We start from the raw sequence: 24,660 nt of genomic DNA, 5'->3' as shown, positions 1-24,660 counted from the left end.
TCAACTCTGAGAACTCTGCTACTAGTCCATCTATGGTCGCAAAACTGATTTTTTTTTTTGCATATTTTATAATATTTTGACTTTCTTACCCCTAAAAAGTGAAAGTGAAAGGCTTATGTTGGCCTCTAAAACTTATTTGTTGGGTGCAAGTAGGTTATTTTGCCTTGAGCAAGAGCAAATAGGTGGTTTTGCAAGAGTTTGTTGTGCAAAGATGCGTTGGAAGATTGGTTTGTGAGCTATCTTGAAGTCCTTGTTCTTCATTCCTACACCTTTGCAATCTTATAATGAGTGGAAGAGGTAAGTCCTTGTTCCATTTTTGTTTTGTTTTGTTTAAGCATTTCTTTTCCGTTTATCTTTCATTGCCAATAAGATCGAGCCATTGTTTTCACTAAAATATCACTCTCAATATGCATACAATTTCTTGCCATAGGAAAAGGAACTACAATGGGATATATCTCTTCCTTAGTAGGCAATACCTAATAAAGAATAGAACCCCATTCTGATTTTCTTTTGTGTAAGTATGTGGATATTGCACTTCCTCTTCCAAGAGGTGGCACTTTTCATTGGAAATGTTGGTGTTTTGATGTAGAGAGGAGTATTTAATATTTTTGTGTGGTGGGCCATTTGTATGGATACGCTAGAAGAGGATTCAAGAAATGTCCTGGAAAAAGAACTAAACCTGTGCTAAATGCATCAGTATTAAAATATATTCAAGAGCATGAGGAAGCAGAAGAGAGAGAACATAGGCAAAATATCATTGATTGCACTAGCAATAAAAAAAAAAAACAAAGAGAATGAAATCCATCATAGATGTTGTGATAGAAGATCAACCCTTCTATACCACCTCAGTTGCCCTTGATTCTCAAAATGAAGTACCCCTTGTACACGACAAAAGGGACCACGAGAAACTGCATTTCAAAATTAGAGTAGGAAAATTGCCGACATTGATGTGGAAAGATGCTTGCATGCAAATGGTACCATTTCAAAATCAGAGTTAACATGGAAAGATGCTTGCATTTCAAAATCATATTTCAAGAGGATGTTGAGAAGTGCTAATGAAGCTCCTGTAGGTTATTAAAGTCCCAATTTTGTGAGAGTACTAACCACCTCGTGGGATCAAGAGGTCAAGTTGATCGATGACAATTGAAGCCCATAAAGGATTCATGGATTGAGATAGGGGTAACAATTGTTTCAGACGAGTGGAAATAGACTAGAAATTGTCCATTGGTCAATGTTTTGGTGGTGTCCCCTAAAGAGGTAATGTTTATGAAAGCAGTTGATTGTGAGGGCCAAGTAAAAGATGGGCCATTTATTGCTAATATTCTCATCTTTGCCATTGAAGAAATGGGTGCTAGAAACGTTGTCCAAGTTGTAACGGACAACTCAAAGAATTGTAGAGCTGCTGGTTGAAAAGAGATACCATCATATTTTTTGGACACCTTGTGTGGTTCATTCACTCAATCTTATGCTACAAAAGATTGGGAAGAGTATTGAGTAGATTAAGGAGGTGTATGCCAAAGCTGAGGACATCCAGCTGTTCATCACAAATCAGCACATGACTCTAGGAATATTCAGAATGTTCTCACATTCGGAGTTATTGAAGGTAAGTGAACTTGAACTCAAGTAAGTAATTTAATTTTTAAAAAGTAGTATCTTACAATTTCTGTTTTTTTGATTGTGTAATGTATATTCTTCTTTGAATTATGTATCTAATAGCTGTATTTTTTTCCTTTTTTTATGTTACAGTTTGCTGAGACACGATTTGCATCAAATGTAATTGTCTTGGGATGACTTATGGAAGTGAAAGAGGCACTTCCCAGTATGGTAATCAGCAACAATTGGGCTATATGGAGGCAAAGCAATAGTGAGAGGGCATTCAAAATAAAGCTTAGGATATTCGATGAATTATGGTGAGAATGTGTGGAACATCTTGTTAAGCTCATCTAGCCCATTATGATCATGCTTAGGTAGGTTGACATGGATAGGCCTTGCCTTGGAGAAATCTAGGATGTCATAGACTCAATGCTTGAGAAGATCAAGCAAATTGTAAATGAAAAAGAGCAAGATCCTCAAGAGATCTTAAAAATATTGCAAGCAAGTGTTGTAGAATGATGGAACAAAATGACCACTCCTCTACATTTGCTTTCCTATGCATTGGCACCCAAATGATATAACACTCAATATACTGATCTACCAAGAAGGCTACCACCCTATAGAGATTTAGAAGTGTCTGATGGATAGAAGTCAACATTTGAAAGACTCTTTCTTGATGATGATATGCGAGATCTAATTATGGATGAGTTCATATAGTTTGTGGTTGCAAAATCTCTAAGTAATGATGCTCTTTGTCATCGGTTTAGGAAGGATACTCATAGTTGGTGTAACTCAATGGCCAAAGATTCAAAACGTTGCAGCCCCTTGCAATCAAGTTTAATTTAAAAAAAAATTACTATTAGTTTACTTTGTCTTCATAAATTTTTGGAAATTCTAAGATTCAAGATACTTAATTTAAATTTTATTTTAATTGTTTACTTGGTCATGTCTTCATAGGTTGCTAGTTCATTTGCATCAGAAAGAAATTGGAGCACATAGTCTTTCATGCACTCAGTGAAGCACAATAGGTTGCAATAAAAAAGAGCAGAGAACTTGGTATTTGTGTATTACAACTTGTGTCTCCTTTTGCACAAGACTAAAGGATACAAAGAAGGGGAGACAAAGAGGTGGGATGTAAGTGCAGATTTGGTGGACTTGGATGCTTCTGCTTCTTGTCTTTCAATTGAAGATTTTGATGCCAATACTATTATTGCTACTGTTGATCCCATTGGCCATAGCTTTGTTGCTGAGTCAACTAATGCAAATGAACTAGGAAGAGGAGGAGAAGAAGAAGATGATGATGAAGAAGAAGAAGATGAATATTAATAAAATTTTAATCCATTAGTTGAACTTGAAACAATGATACTTGAACTTTCTGTTAATCATGATTTAATTTTAATGTTTTGAATCTTTGATGTTGAACTTCAAATATATGATGGTATAATCATGATTCATGATGCTGTGATTACAAGTTTAAAGTTTATGGTGTTTTTGTTGTTTAAATGATTAAATAATATGATTTTGTGATACTCCCTTTAAAATATTAAAATGACTTTTTCAAAATCTGCATTAAGCTCTCATAAACTGATTTAAACATTTCATAAATTGAACTTAATTTTTTTCTACTGTCCCAAAGAAAGGACATTGCATAATGTATTTAAATGTTGTCAAATATTTATTTGTTATTATCACACCCTATAATTGTAATGTTTTGGCCACAATGTTGGATTCCTTTTAATTCACATTGACTGCCTTTGTGTAAACCTAACTAACTAATTCGATTGTTTCTGCTATATGCCCGTTTTGCATTTCATTCAATTACGTTCTCCTTTTAAAGGCTGGTTGAATTTCTAATGCCCCCTTTTTGTGAGTGTTATCTTTTAGAGGATTATCCAATTTCCTAACCCTCATAGGGTAATGGAGTTGTTCAAAGGGTCTAGTTGGTAGAGTTGGAGGCCAATTCCCATTGAGGTTTGGGATGTTCAAGATTGCTCTTCACTTGAGTCGGATTGACACACTTACTATTTATAGAAAGTATCTATTTTGGGTAAGTTAGTCTTTGTCTTTAGTAGGGAACTTGGACAGTTGGCTATAACTATGGAGTTGTGGTGTCATTGACAAAGCTTTTAATTTGGGACTTACCATTTATAGTAAATCAAATTATGTTTAGAGCTATTTTTGACAAGGGAACCAAAACTTAAGGTGTGCATAGTGATTGATTGATTCATTGGTTGGCTCAATTTGAGGGACTTACTATTGATCAATGTAACATAAGCATTGGTGTACGTCAAGGTGCCAAGAAGTGGGGATGGTAGGTTTCAATATTGGGATGGTGGGGGAATGGCAATGGGTGGACAGTGAGGAAGGGAGGGGTGTTGTATACCATACATATTGAACTTGAAATGCTAGTTGTGAAATGATGTTTCAATATAACATACCAAATTAAAATACTTGAACATAGAAAAATTGCAACACGAACTAGAACCATTGAACATTCAACATGGTTACATAGTACATACCCAATAGTAACATTCAAAAATCAAAACCCAATTAGAAATTTAAGCACCCACCCCAGCAGCGGTGTGGTTGCGAAATGGTAGAGCCAGTACTCGGGTATACTAAGTACCCAATGTGGGGACATTTCAGGGATGGGTACTTTGAGGTTTGGAAGGGGTGCGAGTCTCTAGGTTCCACTGCTATTTATAGTAAGTTAATTATGCCTAGTTATTATATTTGGTAGGGCACCTCGACTTGCCTCACTTGTAGTGATGGCCTTTGGCACCTTTGTTTTGATCAGGTATTTAGGTTTTTACTAATTATAGTAAGTTAAAGGTTGATAGATATGGACCCTTTCTATTTTTAGTATGGCAACCTTCTTAGTATTGAATGCCATGGGCTACCTCTTGGTGAAGTCAGAATTGATTTGCGATGATTAATGATGAAGTTATAATATTATAATTATTATCAAAGTTACAGTTTAAAAATAATTAGTTATTAAGTGCATATCATTAATTGAATTATGTAGTGACTATAATAAAGCTATAATATAAAGTCACTTTAAGTTATTCCAGCTTGTTCGAGAAGCAACTTCATAAGGAGGAAGTTAAGTAAAGAATGTTCTATCCCACATTGAAAAAAACACAAGCATTCCCCCACTAAAAGGCTATTTAAGTAAGGCCATCATTTCATTTGAGTCATGTTATGATAATATATTTTAGTGCTATTTCTCCATTGTTGCTGGAAATCAGTGACTGGTTTTTCAAGGACAAAAACCCTTGGAATTATTGAAGGCTGAACAAAAGTCCATACCTTCTGAGGTCGGTGGATTCAATGGAGAGTTCACATCTGAGCTAAAAGGGTGAGTTTGTGATGTAATGAGCTGTTCATATAAGTCATTCATAAAGATCTATTCTCAGTAATTATCTAGGGCAGCATTGAGGAGTTTCCATATCATCAGATGAGTTTGAGTGTGCTTGGATTGCAAGAAAGGAGGGCGCTGTGGGTTTTTTGTGGTGTTGTTAGAGGCGCAACATTTGGAAGGGACCTTTTGTAGTCTATAAGTCATGGGATTGCAATGTGCCGTAGCTATCAAACTTCCAGGCATTGACATCAGTCACATTTTTTGTTGCAGCATGACCATTAGTTCTGTGCATTATTATTGCAATGTGATCTCACAAGAATAATGTTTTGATTGCTATGTCTGTTATGAAGGCTGCTGAAACCTTCAGATTGTAATCATTTGAGATCAGAATCTGCAATTTACTGAATACTCCAAATTTGACAGCCTTTCAAGTGTTTGACGAAATGACCATGTTGGCTTGAGAGCATTGGTGTTACAATATTTAAGTTCGAACCTGCAGGGGTTCTCACGGAATGATAAAAAATCATTTACTGATATTTGTATGGCAGTGGTGAATTATGAACATTCTTGAGTCCTGTCTTACCCGCCTGAACCTTCATTGTGAGCAACAATAAATCACAATAAATGCTATAGATTGCTTATTCTTTGCTATACTTCCCCACACCATAATGTTTAATATTTTGATATTTCTTATTTTGATGTCATTGTTATGGGAATACTCTTTTTAAATGGTTCATCAAATAAACATGTACATGCAAGGCATGAATTATATTTAGTTCCATTAATGATTATTCACTTGCATTTTCTTGAATCTAATCATTCAAAGCTGATTTAACCCTTAATTATCCTAGGAGAACTTAGAAAACATTAGGCTGAAATGAATCTTTTGTATGGTCTAATTAGAAATCCAAATTACTTTTCTGAGGTTTATTGCTCTTAGAGTTGAATTGCAAATTTATTTAATGGCATGGAAAATTTTAAATAGCATTTCATTGATCTTTTGCCCAAACTAATTTGCTTCTTTTTTCTAATTATATTTCCATAATTATCTTTCACTTAGGGCTTGTTAAAGGATGGAGCTGATGGGAGTAAACATTGGGCATATGGAGGTGACTTTGGCGACAGTCCAAATGATCTTAACTTCTGTTTGAATGGGCTCACATGGCCAGATAGAACCCCTCATCCAGCACTGCATGGTATAATTATATACAAACCTTGTTATGGGTTAGATCCATTAGAGTACATCTAAAAGGGAGTCGGAGGAGGTCTAAAGATATAGGACAAACAATAGACAAGGGAAAGAAAGAATTTTAATATAGTGTTTATTTTTCTCATTCATCCATACTGTGAACAGTTTTGCATCAATCTTCTATATCACTGATTGAATTATGTCTTGCAACTGTTCAGAGGTAAAATATGTTTACCAACCAATAAGGATATCATTAAGGGAGAACACCATTGAGGTATATATATTTAACTTGAAAATTCGTTTTTTCGATCATGCATCCATAATCACAATTTAATTACTATTTTGTTAATGTTCGTTGTACTTCTTTGCAGATACATAACCAGCAATTCTTTGATACAACAGAACCTTTGGAATTTAAGTGGTGCCTTACTAATGGGGATGGAAAGCTCTTGGGTTCTGGACTGATAGATTTCCCTTCAATAGAACCTCAAAAAACACATAAAACTTTACTAGAATCATGTCCATGGTACTCACTCTGGCATGATTCAGCTATTGGAGAAGCACTCCTAACCATATCTGCTAAACTTATACATCCCACTCGCTGGGTAGATGCTGGACACTTGGTTGCTTCAGAGCAACTTTGCCTTCCCGTTATCCAGAGAATTAATAATCAAGTATGTACATGCACTTTTCTTTGAACAACAGTGAGTATGCAGTTGTTTAGAACTTTCTATCAACATTGACATTTCATATTGAAGTTTAGTTTTGGTTTGATCAGATTACCATGTCTGAAAATACGAGATTAGAAGTTGAACGTTTCAAAGACACAGTTCGCATCATTAAAGGAGATGAGTGGGAAATGGAATTTAATTCAAGCACTGGTGTTCTTCAGCAATGGAAAGTAAGTCTTCTGTAATATATATGCCTGGTTATGTCTTTGAATGTTGAGCAAGATATCAAGGAAGTTATATAGTGTAAGCTGGATGTCTGCTTAATCTCATGCCATTGATCTTTACAAAATCTGTATCCCTTAACAATATTGATATTGATAAGTAGGGGATTTTTTCTGGAACAAGTCAAATTATGATATTGCTATCAGGATTAAGTGAGTTTGACTCAAAAACTACACGGTTGAATCCTGATAGCAGTATCACATATTGATATTTGTAATGTATATTAATTCTTCATACCATGGCATGAAGCCTTCATCTGGGAATATATCCTAAGTTAAATGCTTGTAATGCCTACCTGCATCAACAATCTCAAAATGGTGGATTTGTTTTCAGCTTCCCAACAAGTGTCTAGTAATTGGTTCCATATAGGAAATGTTTGGAATTGTTAAACTACATTGTTAAGTGGAAAAGAAATTAAACTTGTCAGTGGTCATTTTTGCTCGGATGTGTATAATTCAAGGTGATACATGTGCTCTCACAATGAGTTCAATGGGCAATGCCCAACACTCGAGACAAGAAGACAGATAATAAAATGGTCATTATGGAGCTTAGCCTAAAGGAGCTCTATGTTTTACAAATATACAAGATGTAGTCATACAGCACTAACAATATTCAAATGGAATGCAACTGATATAGAGAAACAATATTTACACATAATACTTACAATCTATTATAGTTGTCATCCTAATATACAAGAACAAATAAGAGTAACAAATAGAATGTGCTCTTGACATCCATAAATGTGCTCTTGACATCCATAAACACCATATTCATTTTCTTTAGTGAAAACCTTAAGACTCAGTTTTGATGATAGATCCTTGGAAACCCTTTAACATATGTAGTAAAAAATTAGAATGTCTTCCTGGTATCAAAAAACATGATATGCAATGAATCTAGTGCAAACCTTAGCACTCATTAAGGTGTTGACAATAGTATCCTTAATCATCATTTGAGAACACCTGCATTGACCTCAAAGGTCATAGAATCAACTTTCCATATAACAAAAGAAATTAACTTGTAAATATGTGAAATAGTGCTTTGATGCTTGCTTGTCTCATCATCATAATTATAATGATGGCCAAACTATGTTCTACATATGTCCTTTATAGTTGACACGACCCTGAACTTGCTTGTACATGAAATCACAATCTCATATTGATGTACTTGCTTGATCAATCCTCATGTTTATACTTTCATTGTTATTTTGTCCTTGAACTCCATTTTGGTGTGTACTTTGACCTCGAACTCTTGCAACTTTCTGGTGAATTATTAGTGATTGCATTGATGATACCTCCATGCTGTCATTTGTTTGTCACTTTCACCCTTGCAAAATAAGACAAAATCCTGTTTTAAGAATGGCAAGTATGAACATTAACATTAATATAATCTTGTAATTACAATTCACATGATGTTAACTTGATATAAAGTTACGTCTGTAAAAACAATTGCCATGTCGTGAATTTTAGTCTGTGGGAAGAATTCTGAGTTTTCCAAAGCTTAATATTCATTCTGATTTTCCTTGCATATACCAGAAAGCTGCTTGGTTTTATTAAGATTAATCCTTAAACAACCACAAAACACAGAATTCGTATTTTTAATCTTGTTTTCACTCCTCAAATCTGATCTGCATTAAGTGATCATGTTCTGATTTTGTCTTCTATGCTAGGCAAATTTGGGAATTGACTAGACATGGATCCCCTAGAGAGGTCAGAATCTAACCTTCTCTTGGGCTTTAGAGCACCAAGAGAGGTCACATTCCGACCTCTACTTGAAGTTATTTCAGTTAGGTTCTTACAATTGGACTAAGTGATCTGAACTAGGCAACTGTGAACTACAGAAGACGTGATGTGTAACCCACTCCTCCTTAACTGTATCATGCCTCTGTCAATCCCAACTATCCACTGCACAAACTGAGATAGTATGTAAACTCCCCTCTTAGATACCTGCAACACATATCTCCTGCCCTGGTACTCAAACTTAATCTCCATCAAGCACAGACTAAGGAAAAAAAACTCAATGTCCTATATCCATTGCATCCCTAGGACAATATCCATCCCTCCCAAGTAAATCACATAGAAATTTCACTGCATCTCATAGTCACCAAGAAATAAAGAGAGATGTATGCGCTTGGTGCAATTAAGTGTGTAGCCATCTGCCACATTGACTCAAATGCAGGAAACTCCTCTGCTTGAAGTCCACATCGACTAACAAAACCCTCATGTATGAAATTATGTGCAACTCCGGTGTCTAGCATGGAGATGCAATGATGTCCTTCTATCAGTCCTTGCATTCCGAAAGTGAAGGGAAGTGGTACAATAGTAGATAGCTCTATAGGAGATAGTCTGGCATCAAGACCAAACTCAGTGGAGATCCCTTGAACATCATCAATGAACTATCCACTATACAAAGAGAGATAGTACGTAAACTTCCCTCTCAGATACATGCAACACATACCTCTTGCCCTGATACTCAAACTTAATCACCATCAAGCAGAGACTAAGAAAAAACTCCTCAATGTCCTGTATCCATTGCATCCCTAGCACAAGATCCATCCCTCTACTTAAATCACATATAAATTTTACTGCATCTTGTAGTCACTGAGAATTAGAGATGTATGCACTTGTTGCAATTAAGTGTGTAGCCATCTACCCCTGTGACTCGAATATAGGAAACTCCTCTGCTTGAAGACCACATCAACTAACAAAACCCTCATGTATGTAATTATGTGTGACCCCGGTGTCTAGCATGGAGATGCAATGATGTCCCTCTATCACTCCTTGCATTTTGAAAGTGAAGGGAAGTGGTATAATAGTAGATAGCACTATAGGAGATAGTCTGGCATCAAGACCAAACTTAGTGGAGATCCCTTGAACATCATCATTTGAACCAACAGGCTGGTGTGAACTATCCACTATACAAAGAGAGATAGTACATAAACTTCCCTCTCAGATACCTACAATACATACCTCCTGCCCCGGTACTCAACCTTAATCACCATTAAGAAAAGACTAAGGAAAAAATCCTCAATGCCCTGTATCCATTGCATCCCTAGCACAAGATCCATCCCTCCCACCTAAATCACATATAAATTTTACTACATCTTGTAGTCACCAAGAAATAGAGATGTATGCGTTTCGTGCAAGTAAGTGTCTAGCTATCTACCACTCTGACTTGAATGCAGGGAACTCCTCTGCTTGAAGACCACATTGACTAACAAAACCCTCATCTATGAAATTATGTGTGACCCTGGTGTCTAGCATGGAGATGCAATGATGTCCCTCTATTAGTCTCCGCATTTTAAAAGTGGAGTGAAGTGGTACAATAGTAGATAACACTATAGGAGACATCCTGGCATCAAGACCAAACTCAGTGGAGATCCCTTGAACATAATCATTTGAACCAACAAGTTGCTATGAAGATTAAGCCTCAAACTCATCTTTGTACACCGACATAAAATGGCTTGCCCCTCCTTTAGGCCTCAAAGAATAGGAGTGTCCTCTGTGATAAGGTCCTTTGCACCAGTAGTAAAGTTGTCTCCTCAAATCCTTATGTGATGCCTCATCATGCTTTCCAGTTGATTTTCTTTTTTCATCAGTAGCCAGTTAGTGTACCTCATTTGTAGGTGGGGTGATAGGTTTAGGTTGTGCTTGCCTCTTAGGAAGAGAAAGCTCCATGTTCCTGGCCTTCTTGATTGATAGGGAGAGGGTAGATAGAATCCTATTGATCGAGATCCTCTAGTTACTAGATTGACGATAGGGGCGTTCACTCCACACTATAGATTTCTACCCAATCTATTAGTTTGTACACCTAGATTGGGTCTTCGCAGTTCCACCCCTATCAAACCGATGCCAGCAATAGAGGTGTCATAATGCCACCGGTTTCTTCTGGGGAATAGAGATCATATCTATAGAATTTGTCCCGCATCGAGTCTTGCTAGAAATGAATGGTGATCCCGAGTCAACTTCGCAAAGCCCTCGGCCTGAGAATTGTAGGGCAATAATTATTTCTCAGCATCCTCCTTTGTTGAGAGCACCCCCCTAGCCTATCCTATAAAATTCTAGGTGGCTCTTTAGTTGCAACACCAACGAGATCTCCGAGAGAAAACTAGTACTTTCATCCGGGAGACAAGGGCCAACATAAAATAAATAGGGGGCCCATCCTTCACTGGGGGTGTAGGCTAGTTAGGCCAGCCAACAACCCTACTATCTATAAGGCAAATGGTGCTGCAGCCTACAATTCTATAGGGTCCATCCTTGTTATCGTTCGACGAGCTTCCATCCCATGTCAATAATGAGGTTCCAACTGACCGATAACGAGGTTCCTTTTTCAAATTGCTCTAATCTCTATCCGGTGCTTGGAAGGTTGATCCAACCACCCACAATTCTATACCCCACAATTAATAAGGCAGAAGGTTCAACCAGCTCGTGATCCTTTGTTTTTATCCTGTGGGAATAATTATAATTGTTCATGTGCTATTCTACTATGCCTCGTTATCGCTGCCCTCTCACCTTTGGTTGAGCATTCTGGCTGTATAGATCGAGTAGTTATTAGAGCCAAGGAGAAGGATGTTGGGCAACCTAGCTCAACATTACATTACTAGAAGTGAGGGTTCAAACTAGAACTCGGTTCAAAACCTGTCGCCTCATTTTGGTTCTCGCCCTCTACAAAAAAACAGATCAAATGTCTTAGGCATTCCTCTTAGTGGCTCTTGTAACCCCTCTATAAAAAGCATAACCAAGCGTTTCTTTGTCACATTAGGAACCATGGAAGAGTCTTAGAAACTCACTAATGAAAGACTTTAGGCTGTCTATCTTCCCAAGCTTTGCAAGATCTCATAAGTAAGTCTTTGGGTCCTTCTAATCAAATCTCTCGACCATTCTATCTATAAACTCCTAGTCGTCATTAGTTTGCACGCTGTTAGTTTGAAGTTCGGCATTGAAAAAGTCGTCAGCAAGCAATGGTTTGGAGCTATTTCATTGAGGTATGATTTGCTGATTTAGAAAAGCTCCTATTTCTCCCAACCGGTAAATGGATTCACATAACTTCTTCTTTCTTCCGGTTCTTATGATAGGTTCTCTTCCTACCTTTGTAAATATTGTAAATATGTTTTGTTGTGCGTAGTGGTAGTTTGAATAATGCGCAAGCTTCGGGCTTGCTGGTAGTTTAGGTGTTTTGGTTTGTCTATTTTTCCCTACTCCCCCCACCCTCTCTGCAAGTAGCTTCCAGTCCTCTTTTCTTGTTGACTCTATCGCCCAATGGATAAGGCACTTGTCTTTACCAGAGATTGTTGGAGTTCTTTGTTTTTGCAGTAAAAAACAGCTTCGCAGTTAGAGCCCTTGTTAGTACCAATATGGACCCAGTTTGAAAACTTCAAGTGTAGAGTGTTGAACCACTTCGAACTGAAGTTCAAAGAAGTTCAAAGTAGTTCGATGGTTCAAACTGATTTATTTTACAGGTTCAGTTCAAGCAAAGGTTCAGAATTCATCGTTCAGGTCCAGAATTCGAAACCCATTTCAAGAGCATTGATTGAGTTTTCAGATACAGGCCTATGGATCTCATATCATAGTCTAGAAGTTCATGTTGCTGATTCTGGAATATGTCCAACCTCAATAACACATAAGGCTCGTCATAGTGGTCGATCATGCAAATCCAAGGCACCTTCACTTTCCTGAACTTATGGTATCAATGATGCCAAAGATTACTGATTATAACAGCATTAAGGTTTTGGTAAATAAGTTTTGTGAATGGGATAAATTGAAAATGTTCATAAATGCTTGACATGAAAGTGCATCTTCAGGATAGATATCGAAGTTCATAAAGGCACAATTATGTGATAATGATGGCAAATCCTAGCTGGCGGGCTCATAACTACCAAACTATTCTTTATAGTTCTACTTGTTTCGGGAGTGCCCATTAGTGAAATATTCTCTTTGAAGAAAGATAACTTGTTCTTAGATCTCCCACAACGATGCAAGGGATCAAGCATCTCACTCGACCGATTCTCATAATCCATAATGTTCATGACATTCAAGGACAAGGGAATGTTTGTTTTTCCTATACTCAAGTCACAATGACCCCGGTTCCAAACACAATGCACATAGTGCGCAGATGAAAGAGTTGGCATGCATAATGTTGATGGAAATGGTTTCTGGTGAGTACAAAGAAGGTCTGCGAATCAAAGACGTTGAAATAGGAATACGAATCCTGTGGCCTCTCTTTCTCCCATGACAAAGATTATAAGAATATATCGGGCTCGATAGAAAAAAAGGCAAACCTGATGACGAATAAAATGCTGCTAATCAAAAAAAATGTCTTGCATCATAAGGGAATGTATGAGATGATATTGGGTATGGTAAAAAAAAGAAAAATCCCGAATTCAAATGGAAAAGATTCACGGTAAAAGGACAGGAATCGGGTTTCAAGTATGCATGTTGGCAAACGGAATTATAGATAGGGGTCGTGAAGTTTGTGGAAAACTCTACTGGCATTCATCAATGCACTGCGAAAAAGCTGGAAAGGCAGATCTGGCCTTCAAAATGGTGCATAGCAGGATTGGCATCGATACACTGTCGAAGACAAGAAATGAAAAAGCCGGAGGGTGCAAAGCAATTCAGACATCAATATGATATACACAAAGCAAAATAGAGCCGACAGAACCCCATCCATTTTCAAAGCCGCACATTTAAAATTCAAACCACCAATTGCTATCAGGTTCTATGGATAGGGATGCTGAAGTAAACCTTTACCAGCATAGGGAGGCAGTTATAAATAAACTAGAAGATTGGGATTACCCATTGCATCTTCAATTGTGGGTTTCTTACAGTGAAAAGGCTAATATAGAGAGCCGTATTGATGGACATGGGCAAAAGAACTTAGAGCTAAAGTTCCGGAGATGTGGACAGAGGAAAAAGAAATGCACATTGCAATGGAAATAATGCATAAGGTCATTGACATAGGTGGTACTCCCACAATCAGAAATTGTACTATGATATTGCGAGCAGCAATGAGAGTTATATTTTCTTTGGCTATGGTGTCAATCTTGCAAAAAGCGCATAGTTTTGGATATATTTTTAGCAGCCCAATATACGATGAAGTTATTGCTTTGTTTATGGATCTTTGGGAACGAGATGCCACAGTTGCCATTGTTACAGATCTTGACAAGCCACATTCGGGCACTTGAAGTGGGTACTAACATGACCACGGGATTGTTACAGCGAGGTGTGGTCTGCGACACCTTGTTGGTGGCAACAAACTCACAGTTCACCATGAAGATCAGAGAACAAGGTGCCGACTACGAAGAAGTTAATAACAACATTGTATGGATGGTCATCTGCGGCATTCCATCGATGGCCTCCCATCCAAATCTTGTCATGAGTAATACTAGCGCGAGATATATTGGTTCATTATATTGCATGAAGGATAAAGGTGCTCATTGAGATCAAATTGGTCAAATTTATTTGAACAAAGCAAATGGTTTTGATAAAACCAGTATGAAGTGCACTCAAATGATACAATCAAATTAAAGTGTGGATTCAGTTGGCTGAATGCACGAATGGAAAGACAAATTTGAGGTCATAGTTTGTGGCAGCCTGTGACATGCTCATCAATCAAAATTATGAAATGCGAACCCATATATTAGAGCAAGTAAATGAAATTCTTAAGGTGGTGAAGCAATCCAATATTCTCCTCAAAAGTTTATCTCGGATTTGTGATATTGCTAAGACAGTTGGATTTTTTATTTAATATATGCGAAGGTGTCAAGAAATGCCAGATTGTCACAAATTTTAAAACATTCCGGCAACTAAACTACAAAGGGGGAAAATTAATCGTTTTATGACATCTTTATCTTAAACACATAATGTTTAAAGATTATTAAAAAGTCGAGACATTATGGATATGTCAAGAGACAGAAGGTAAATAGATGGGTTTTCTTGAAAGAATCAGTTACTCAAATTGAATTGAAACCGACAGAGAAAAGATAAATATGCAACAACAAATGAATACGGGAGTTCCATCTTTTCTCTCCGAGACTGCAGATTGTGGGCTTCCGTAAGAGGAGAGATTTTCAGAATTATCCCATTGTCTTGTGAAGGTTGCAGGGAGCAGAGCTAAGGTTTCTTTTCTCTTTTCTGAACTGTGTGTTGTAAAATAGGAGAGTTGTGATTTGTTTATGTAATACAGAGAAGGAGTTTCTGCTTTCTTTAATGGTGATTGTAATTGCAAATGTGTAATAAGGTCTTTGTGTCTTTTATGCTTTAGGGAAGGGAAACTTGGAAGTTGATTATATGTCAAAACCTAGAGTTTGAGCATTCCACTTCCCACTAATCGTGATCTTTGTGACACTTTCGTTTTCTCTAAGATATGCTTTTACTGTTGCTATTTCTTGTAGACATTCTGATTGCAAGACATCTACATAGCTTTGTTTCTGCACTTTCTCAAGAAGATGGAAAATTTATTTCTTGATTTCGTCCTTTGTAACATGTTGGGGTGAATGGACTTTGCATCATTTTCTATTTATTTTCTTGCAGTTGTTTAGTTTTTCCGCATTTACTTTGTGTTTACAGGTAGATGTTTGAAATCCTTTTGTGCTTTTTGGTTAAAAGCATCCATAATTAATTCATTGTATATCTTACACGGGGAGCTGTACCCAATAAAATTCAGAGGAAGGTTATCGATCCAATGATAACCTGTCCAACTGTTGGTGCTGATTAGTCCTCTCACTTTGGCATTTAGGGTTATACTTGCACGCATTTTCTTGGAGGACAATCTATTCACTAACATCGTATACAACTCACAATCTTTCCTCAGACAATTAGGTAGTTAGATGTAATACGTACGGTGGTCTAGAGGCTAGTACGGCTGAGTTGAGATGGTGTATGGATGTTACTTTGCCAACGTATGAACAATGGGGCAGCCATAGGTTTCAGGCCGTACGGTATGGTGGGGAGTAGGAGATGTGCCGTACAGTGACGCAGGAAAGGGTTGTACGGTATACTTATGTTGGTTGTACGGTAGGCTATGGAGGTCGTATTGGAGATTATGCAGGCTGTACAATAAGCTATAGATGCTGTATGAAGGTTTATGGGCAGTACAGTGAACAATGAATGCAGTACGGTGAGGAGGGGAGCTAGTATAGGGAACTAGGAGGCCGTACAGTGGTAGAGTTGCAGTATGGAGTTACAATGAAGGTTGCTAGTCGTGGATGAAGTATGGATGGAAGATAGTTATGCACCCTAAACTATTAAGCCCGAACTTATCATACGAAAACCAAACAAGAAGAAGATTTGAACATGAATATCTTTCAATAATTATATGTCGAAAGATGATGCTCCGATGTGCTAGATCCAAGCGAAGTGTTACAGGGGACGAAATAGGGTGAGGGTTGAATCCCACTGAAATCGGAATAGCCAAGTAGGGAAGATCTTTCACTTCCGAAATGGCGAACAATAGAGAATCCCAACTAGAACTCACAATACAAAGAAATAACCTAAAATGCATACCTAATGATGACCTAGAAGCCGTGCTTAAATACTCGTTGGGAAAACTTTCCGAGGGTGTACAAAGGTAGCCGATGACGACACAAACTACAGAATGAAAACAAAAATGGGTTCGAGATATATTAAATCAATCGGCCCATTAACAATAGTTTGATTAATGCTTTATTCTATAATGGAAACATTACACTAATGAACTTATTAAGGACCCCAACATTCATCTTGCCTTTGATAATTCCATTGATCACAATTTGTGAATCATCATAGAGGTGAATCTTTTTACCCCATATTTCTTGGCAACTTTGAGAGCGAAAATTCATGCCTAACACTCAACCACATCATTCATCCCCTTTGGTAATGCCTTTGGTCTTAACACCAAAACATTATTTATTGCATCTAAAATAGCACACCCTTCACCACTGTGTGTCGGATTGCCTTTTTAGACTATAAGGGATGAGTGGATGCTTCAACAGGAGAAGAGTCCCTTGATTGAGAGAGGGAAACCTTGATGGTACCTACTTGGTCTACATCCCCATCAAGTGGCTTAGGACATTCAATTTTGGGATGACTTGCAACAAGATCTTGTTGTCTATCTTTCCTAGTGGTATTAGGTCTCAATAGAGCGTCCTCCCTTGAGCGGAGGTTATCCACAATTTCCTCGTCCTCAACTTGAGCCTCCAGGGGGGATTTTTAGGGAGGGCTCTTTTTAGTGATGGTAGCCACCCTCCCCTCGAGGGCTAGAGGAAATCCCTAATTAGGGTTTATAAGACCAAATAGATTTAATGTCAGATGATCCCTTTTCTTATTATAAGAACCACATTAAGGGCGGTTACCATAAGAGATTGCCAACCATATTTCCTCAAAATAATTTTGGGTTTAAATAGTATATAGATTGGTTCATAATCAGTCTTAGAGTATCCAGCATAGGATTTGATAATTCCACTTCAATAAAGATGTTAACATTAGAAGAGGAGATAAATCTTTCTTCCAAACCACTATATTTTCCTATCGAACCCGCAATATGCCTAAGAATTTCACTGTGCAAAAGTTCAACTGTAATTTTTTTTTATTGTAATCCATTTTAAGACCTTACTTTATTAAAAGAGTTAGGTTTGAAATTGGGAGCCCATCGAATAATTTTAAAATGATGCCCTTAAAAAAAATTAGGGTTGCCATGCAATAATCTCCTTTTAAAGTCTAAGGATTTTCAATCAATAAAGAAAACATTGCTACCGAGAGCCTAGATACTTGCCTAGTTTCCGAAAGATGCCTCCGACCATTCCTTTGCTTTGGATCTTGAACTGAAATAATATTAGGCATATTGTTTAGAAACGAGGATTAAGCAGATAAGGAGGATCCATGAAGTTTTTAAAGGGTATTCTCATAAAAGTTAGCAGCTTCTTTAGCTATCTTAGATGAATCCTCAACAGAAAGTCCATTTGTGTTTCTAATTTTTGTAATTTTATTTATAGATCTTCTGAGTTTTGTGCTACTATAGGAAATTTTTGTGTTTCAATCACCTTCTTGAAGCAATGTTTCTCTTGATTTCTAATGCCAAAAGATTTCTTCTTTGGCCAAGATATCCTCCAACCTCGGTCAAAGGCTTTTCTCATGTAAATAGAGAGTTTCATCTATTCAAAATTTCATTACCTCTGAGTTAACCTTTTATTCATTTGGGCTTCCACATCAATTTTTAAGTCAAAGATGTTGCAAATTGTTCTTGTTCCATTGGATAAGGTTACTCTTAATTGATTTTAATTTCTGAACTACCCTATATATTTTAGATCACGACTCTTCAGTGTTTTTCCACCATTCTTTAATTTTATTAAGTGGGGTTTTATCTTTAAGCCATATCTTCTCAAATTTAAAAGGGTTTCTGTTAGGAGTACCCTCAAGCTCTAGGTTTATCAAGACATGATAGTGAGCTGATCCTGAAATGGGGAGGGTTTTAGAAGTAAAACAAGCAATAGGAAGCATCACCATATTGGAGATTAAAAAACCTGTCCAACGTTTCAGCAATCTGGCTAAAACCCTTCCTCCTATTGTTCTAGGTAAAAGAATTACCTTTGGTAATTGCTTCTAACAAGCCTAATTTTTTAATCCAATTGCTAAAATCAATTGAGGCTTGAGAAAACTTTGATAGTCATCCCCTATTTTCTGAAAATGATAGAGTAGCATTGAAGTCGCCACCTATAATGCTGAAAGTATTAAATTCTTGGAGGTGAAGCTCCACCTCTTACCAAAGGAGGCTTTTATCGTTGTTAAAGGTTGGCCCTTTTTTCGTTAATTAGAGAGAATTTTTAAATTCAACTTAAAACACATAACCTATACACTTAATCAAATTTTCCCAATACATAAGGGTCTTAAAGTAATATTTTGAGGATTCCAATAACAAAAAGTCCCTTTGAGGCACCTATGGCAGGACTTCCAATTATTTCCCTGAATCCGAATTTCTTTTTAAAGGCCAAAAGTTCATCTTGATTTAATTTAGTTTCTTGTATTAGAAGAATGTCTGGTTTAAAATTACTAATACAACACTTTGGTAAGCATTGTTTGTTAGGGGCGTTAAGACCCCCAACATGGCATATAATGACTTTCATTTCTCCTCGGGAAAGAACTTTCCCTTCCCTACATCAAATAAGTCAGTTAATTTAACTTAACCCTCATGTTTTGCATTCTTAGATGTTAACTCATTTAGGGATTTTCAGCCTCTTTTTTTCATAATCTTTTTGAAATTAGGAGAGACTAGCTCTTCCTCAGTTTGGTCGATACCTCTTTGGTTATCTAGATTGGCTATATGGATCAAATCATTCCTAAGATGATCCGTAGGATATCCTTCACCCCCTAATTCAAGGAGTTTAACTACTTATAGTTTCTTTTGATGATTTATTTTCTCACTAACAACTTCATTAGTAAAGGCATTGATTATATCCTCAGTAAGTTTTTCACAAAAGGAATCACTTTCTTCCAAGCTCAAACCTAAGGGGGAGGCATTGGCACTACTCAAAGAGCTTGAACCCACAACCGCACCTGAAGAGAGGATGATTCCACGGGAGAAGAGTCCTTGGGTTGAGAGGGGGGAACCCTGATGATACCTACTTGGTCTACATCTGCATCAACAGTCTTAGGGCATTCAATTTCAGGATGACTTGGAATAGGGTCATATTGTCCATCTCTCCCAGTGGTAGTAGGTCTCAACAAAGCCTCCTGCCCTGAAGCTAGGGATGCCCACAATGCCCACATAAGGGTGGTTGTCATAAGAGATTGCTAGCCATATTTTCAAAATATAATTTTGGGTATAAAAGGTATATAGATTGGTTCATAATCAGTCTTAGAGTATTAAACATAGTTTTTGATAATCCCACTTCAATCAGGATCTTAACATCAAAAGAGGAGATAAATCTTTCTTGCAAACCACTATATTTTCCTATCGAACCCCACTATGTCTAAGAATTTGACTCTGCAAAAGTTCAACTGGAAGATTTTTTATTGTAATCCATTTTAAGACCTCAAGTTCATGAAAAGAGTTGGGGTTGAAATTAGGTACCCATCGAACAAATTTAAAATGACGCCCTTCGAAAAAATAGGTTGCCATGCAGTAATCACCTTCGAAGGTCTAAGATTTATAATCAATAAAGAAAACATTGTTACTAAGACCCGAACTACTTACCTGGTTGCCGAAAGACGCCTCCAACCATTCCTTTGCTCTAGATCCTAAAGGGTGCAATCCACACCATCTGGAAAAATACGGTTGGATTTACAATAGTCCCAGAGCCCATCGATATAAATATTGCTAAGTAGGGTTTGGGGTTCCTTAGGTAGTTGCGCTAGATCACCAAAAACCTTAGATGAAAGCGAATTCCCTTTAGAATTGTCATGATAAGTCCCTTTAGAATTCGAAGCTAGAGAAGGACTAGGCAAGGAGCTATTTGAATTCTTGACCTTAGTTAAGCCTAAAGGGATTGCATTTGCTTTGGTAGCCCAAGGAGAAATATTAATTGGAAGAATACATAATTTGTTCCTTAGGGCTTGCTTTGTCCTGCAATTCTCCCTGCTATAATCCCTACAGTTCTCAAACTCTCTAGCCTAACACCTCCCTTGCTCCAATTTCCTCTGTTTGAAACCTGACTGCGAACTATCCGATTGAGGTCTAGGGTTTTTTAATTAGATTCCTCCAGGTTCTTTGTCGAAGCAGGAAAATCTTCCATTCAGACAAAAAACGAATTCTTGGTCGGAATATCATAAAAGGAGTGATAAGCAGTGACACTGGGATTCCAAAATGGAGATGATTTATCTAGAGGAGCGAAATTACCTGAGGCCTGGAAGCAAAAACGAGCGGGCTGAAAATATAGAATGCCGAGCCATTTTCAAGTGGTATAGATTTCATCTTTCTTAATAATAATATTTTTATTATAATACAATTTACTTTATATTATGACTATTAATGTCTTATTGTTTTATGTAATAATATTTAATTCTCATATTTTAATATTAATATTATGCAATATTATAATATGATTATAATAAATTATAACTATACCATTATTAATATTATATTATTACTATAATTTTATTAATTTATTATTTATCTGAATTTCAATTCTATGGATCTTATTTTGATGGGGATATCACACAAGCATTGTTGCTTTTGGGATTTGTTCCCTTGTTTGTCATTGATGATGAGAATTTGAGTCAAGGTTGATTTTCGTAGAGCAACAAGAGGGTAGGGGATGCTTGCATCAAGATTGATTTTTGATAATTTGTTTTTGGACTTGGATTGGATGCTTGAACACACAGATATATGTGGTAATTTACATACGTGAAATAATAATACAGATTGCAGTCCATACCAGATATAGGAGTGAAATATATCTTTATTAGCTCATGAATTCATTACAAAGAAGAAGACCGGAGATGGTCAGCCAAGTCTTACAGTTTAACTGACAATACCATACCCCCTTCCTTGGCAGTGACATTTTAAATGGCCCAATGGTTGCAAAGAGGAAGAGGATCGTCAACCGACACAACTACCCGACAACGATAACACACTTAATACATACATTTAATACATTGACAAATAACCAATATTATCAAACAGAATAATAGATATTTTATGCCGACTACAGATGCCAAGTTGACATATCCTTGTATTTTCATATGCATACATTGGTTGCATGAATGTTACAAGATCTAAAAACCTTGTGCAAACCCATTAGCATGAACCCCATGTTATTAGCTTTAAACAAAGAAAATTTATTATTAAATAAACTTGGATAACCATACAGATTCTCATAGCTCTTTGGCTGGTAGATAACCATGGTGAAGTTGGGATCCAAACTAAATATATTCTGGTAGAAAGGTACCAGAGATTTGAAGGGATTTTTATTGTGAAGTACTAGATCAATAGGGGTCATGAATCACCTTGGTACTCTTAAAGTTTAGATTTTGTTTGATTCTGATGTGCCATATATTATAAAAACAGTCAACCATGAGGGGAAGAATCTTGAATGGAACAAATTGGGATCCTTGTGATGGAGCATGATTGGCTAGTTGTATTGTTTGTTACATTGTATGATTAATAAATATTGAATATTTATTTATACATGAAATTATAGATACAAACACATTTGCAAAAAGCAATTTTGAAAGAGGAATCCAACACCCTAACAAAAGAGGCTGGCATCTCATTTGCTCAATTGTTCTTTCATGCTTGTATGCTCCATGATTTTTGTTACTACTCAGTGTTCTATTTTTCCATTGAATTTGATTGTAGGAGTGTCTTAAAAGATGAGCATATAACAAAGCAACAATGAATTAGAATCTGGCACGAAATGTCTCACATTGCTATGTATGTCATTTTTTATTATTCTGCTTGATTTCTTGAACTTTATTCTTGAATGCAGATTAACAATTTTCCTATATTAAGAAAAGGAGTTTTACCATGCTTTTGGAGAGCACTAACTGATAATGATAAAGGAGGAGAGGAGCGTAGTTATGCCTTCCGTTGGAAAGCTTTCTTCCTTGATAGACTTGAAGTTCACACTACAAGCTTTGATATTGCAAAGGTCACTCGGCATGTTGTCCAAATAGAAGTGACTCATATTATCAGACCAAAGGATGTTAAAGATGTGGCATCGGATAAAACAACTGATCATGTTGAAGAAACAGTAAAATTTGACAGCCTTAAGCAGCTTGAAAGTAATCCATTTTGGTTCAAAGTCAATGTTACGTATTGGGCATATGGAACAGGAGATCTGATTTTGCAGTACAATATAGAACCAAACAAGGAACTTCCACCTCTTCCACGCATTGGCCTAGTGTTTGAGATCGATAAGAGTTTTAAGCAAGTGGAGTGGTTTGGAAGAGGACCCTTTGAATCCTACCCGGATAGAAAGCATGCAGCTCATGTTGGAATATACAGGAAGGATGTTTCAGATATGCATGTTCCATATATTGTTCCCAGTGAGAATGGTGGCAGAGCAGATGTCCGATGGGTTGCATTCACAAATCCTCAAGGCACTGGTCTATTTGCTAGCTGCTATGATGAGTCTCCTCCAATGCAGATGAGTGCAAGCTATTACAAAACTGAGGATTTGGACAAAGCAACTCATGACGAGGAGCTTAGAGAAGGGGACAGCATTGAGGTTAGTGCTTTCTTTCTTTGCTTGTTGTTGTATCTTGACAAAGTAGATGAAACAAAACTGTGATTTTCTTATTCTTCAACATAAGTATCCCACTTTTGTCTCCATATTTGTTGTAAATAATTATCAAGAAAGAAAACCATGGATATCAGCAGGAATTCTATACATGACAGCTTATTTCTTTGAAGATGAGAAGATTTAATTTTGACATAAAAACTCTAGTTCTTCCATTTAGATTTTTTTATAAATTTTATATTATTTACCTGAATGTTTATAGACAAACTTATCTATCTTGGCTTTTACCGTACACTATATCATAAATTCGGCCAGATTACTTAAGAGAAGTATGGTTTAGATTTTTGTGGAATGACAGTACCAGCTGAAATTCTGAAACATGTCTGTTCAGGATTTCATTCTTCAAAGTGCTTAAGTTCTTGTATGAATTGCGTTGCAATGCACACAGATAAGATAAAGGGGTTAACAGTGAAAGAACACGACTTTAATTGAAATGGCTGTATAACATGGTTATATTAGAGCTGAGAAATAGTAATCTAGAAAGAGTATAGATAAATATTTCTACTCAATAAAATACATACAAATTTTATGGTTAGCAGGAAACTTGTTATGACTAGGTCCATGTCCTTGTATTTATGAATTTTGGTGATTATATTTATCTATAATATAGTCATGCTCCTATTCATTTTTTTATGTCTCTTGATTTTAATAGTTATCCTGATTCCCTTATATTAACCTATTAGCCCACATCTCCATGTCCACTATTAGAACTTAGAAGTAAAATCCAGAAAGAGATTATAGATGATAAAGATTTGTGCATTATAAACTGCTTACAAACTCTGTTGTTACCAGGAATCTCTAGTTTACGACCAGGTCCCTGCCCTGGTATCCACAAAATTTGGTCACTACATTTATATATGATATAGCCATACTCTTATCCATTATTTTATGTATCCTATTTATATATACGTCCCTATTTCCCTTGTGGTAACCTGTAATCCCACATCTCCACATAGCCATGCTTACAACTGTAGAAAGTTACGTGTTATGCCTTCATGCAGTAAGCAGAGTCCCTCAGATACGAAACAAAGTTTAATGGAGCATATAGCGATTTCTATTTTTGTCCTAGATAAGAGTAATATACCAGTTATAATAGGGAACAGTTTTAGCCCTCCTTATATAAGATCAGCTCATCCCTTCCTGTTGTTGAAATTCGTTTTGGACATTGATTAAAATCCAGGTTATTCTGAAAGATTGGTTTATTTTTTTGTTGCACCACTGGAATTGTGAGTTTACTTCTGTGTAATATCCCAAATGGATATTATCCCGGATTTTTCTTTTCAAGATAATTCTCAGAATATAAACGTATGAAGATGCATTATAAACCAACACTATAAACCAGTAGATTCTCATA

The 24,660-nt window shown here is 36.6% G+C and overlaps 1 protein-coding gene across 2 annotated transcripts in view; it reads left to right on the top strand.

Annotated features, from left to right (window-relative positions):
• LOC149535315 (glycoside hydrolase family 2 protein) overlaps nucleotides 1-24,660 on the top strand; it is a 294,481-nt gene that overhangs the window by 203,087 nt on the left and 66,734 nt on the right. For both annotated transcript variants that reach the window (XM_089806686.1, XM_089806687.1), the window contains 5 exons: nucleotides 6,015-6,150; nucleotides 6,362-6,417; nucleotides 6,515-6,817; nucleotides 6,922-7,044; nucleotides 22,494-23,234. In XM_089806686.1, the coding sequence (XP_089662812.1) occupies nucleotides 6,015-6,150; nucleotides 6,362-6,417; nucleotides 6,515-6,817; nucleotides 6,922-7,044; nucleotides 22,494-23,234 (1,359 nt within the window). The remainder of the gene's footprint in view (nucleotides 1-6,014; nucleotides 6,151-6,361; nucleotides 6,418-6,514; nucleotides 6,818-6,921; nucleotides 7,045-22,493; nucleotides 23,235-24,660) is intronic.

The sequence above is a fragment of the Cupressus sempervirens genome, chromosome 10 (genome assembly GCF_028749045.1).
Source record: "Cupressus sempervirens isolate cs-2001-9-10 chromosome 10, ASM2874904v1, whole genome shotgun sequence".
In the NCBI taxonomy this organism is placed as follows: domain Eukaryota; kingdom Viridiplantae; phylum Streptophyta; class Pinopsida; order Cupressales; family Cupressaceae; genus Cupressus; species Cupressus sempervirens.
The sequence above is the reverse complement of the archived record's forward strand: the minus strand, read 5'-3'. Positions and strand labels throughout refer to the sequence as shown.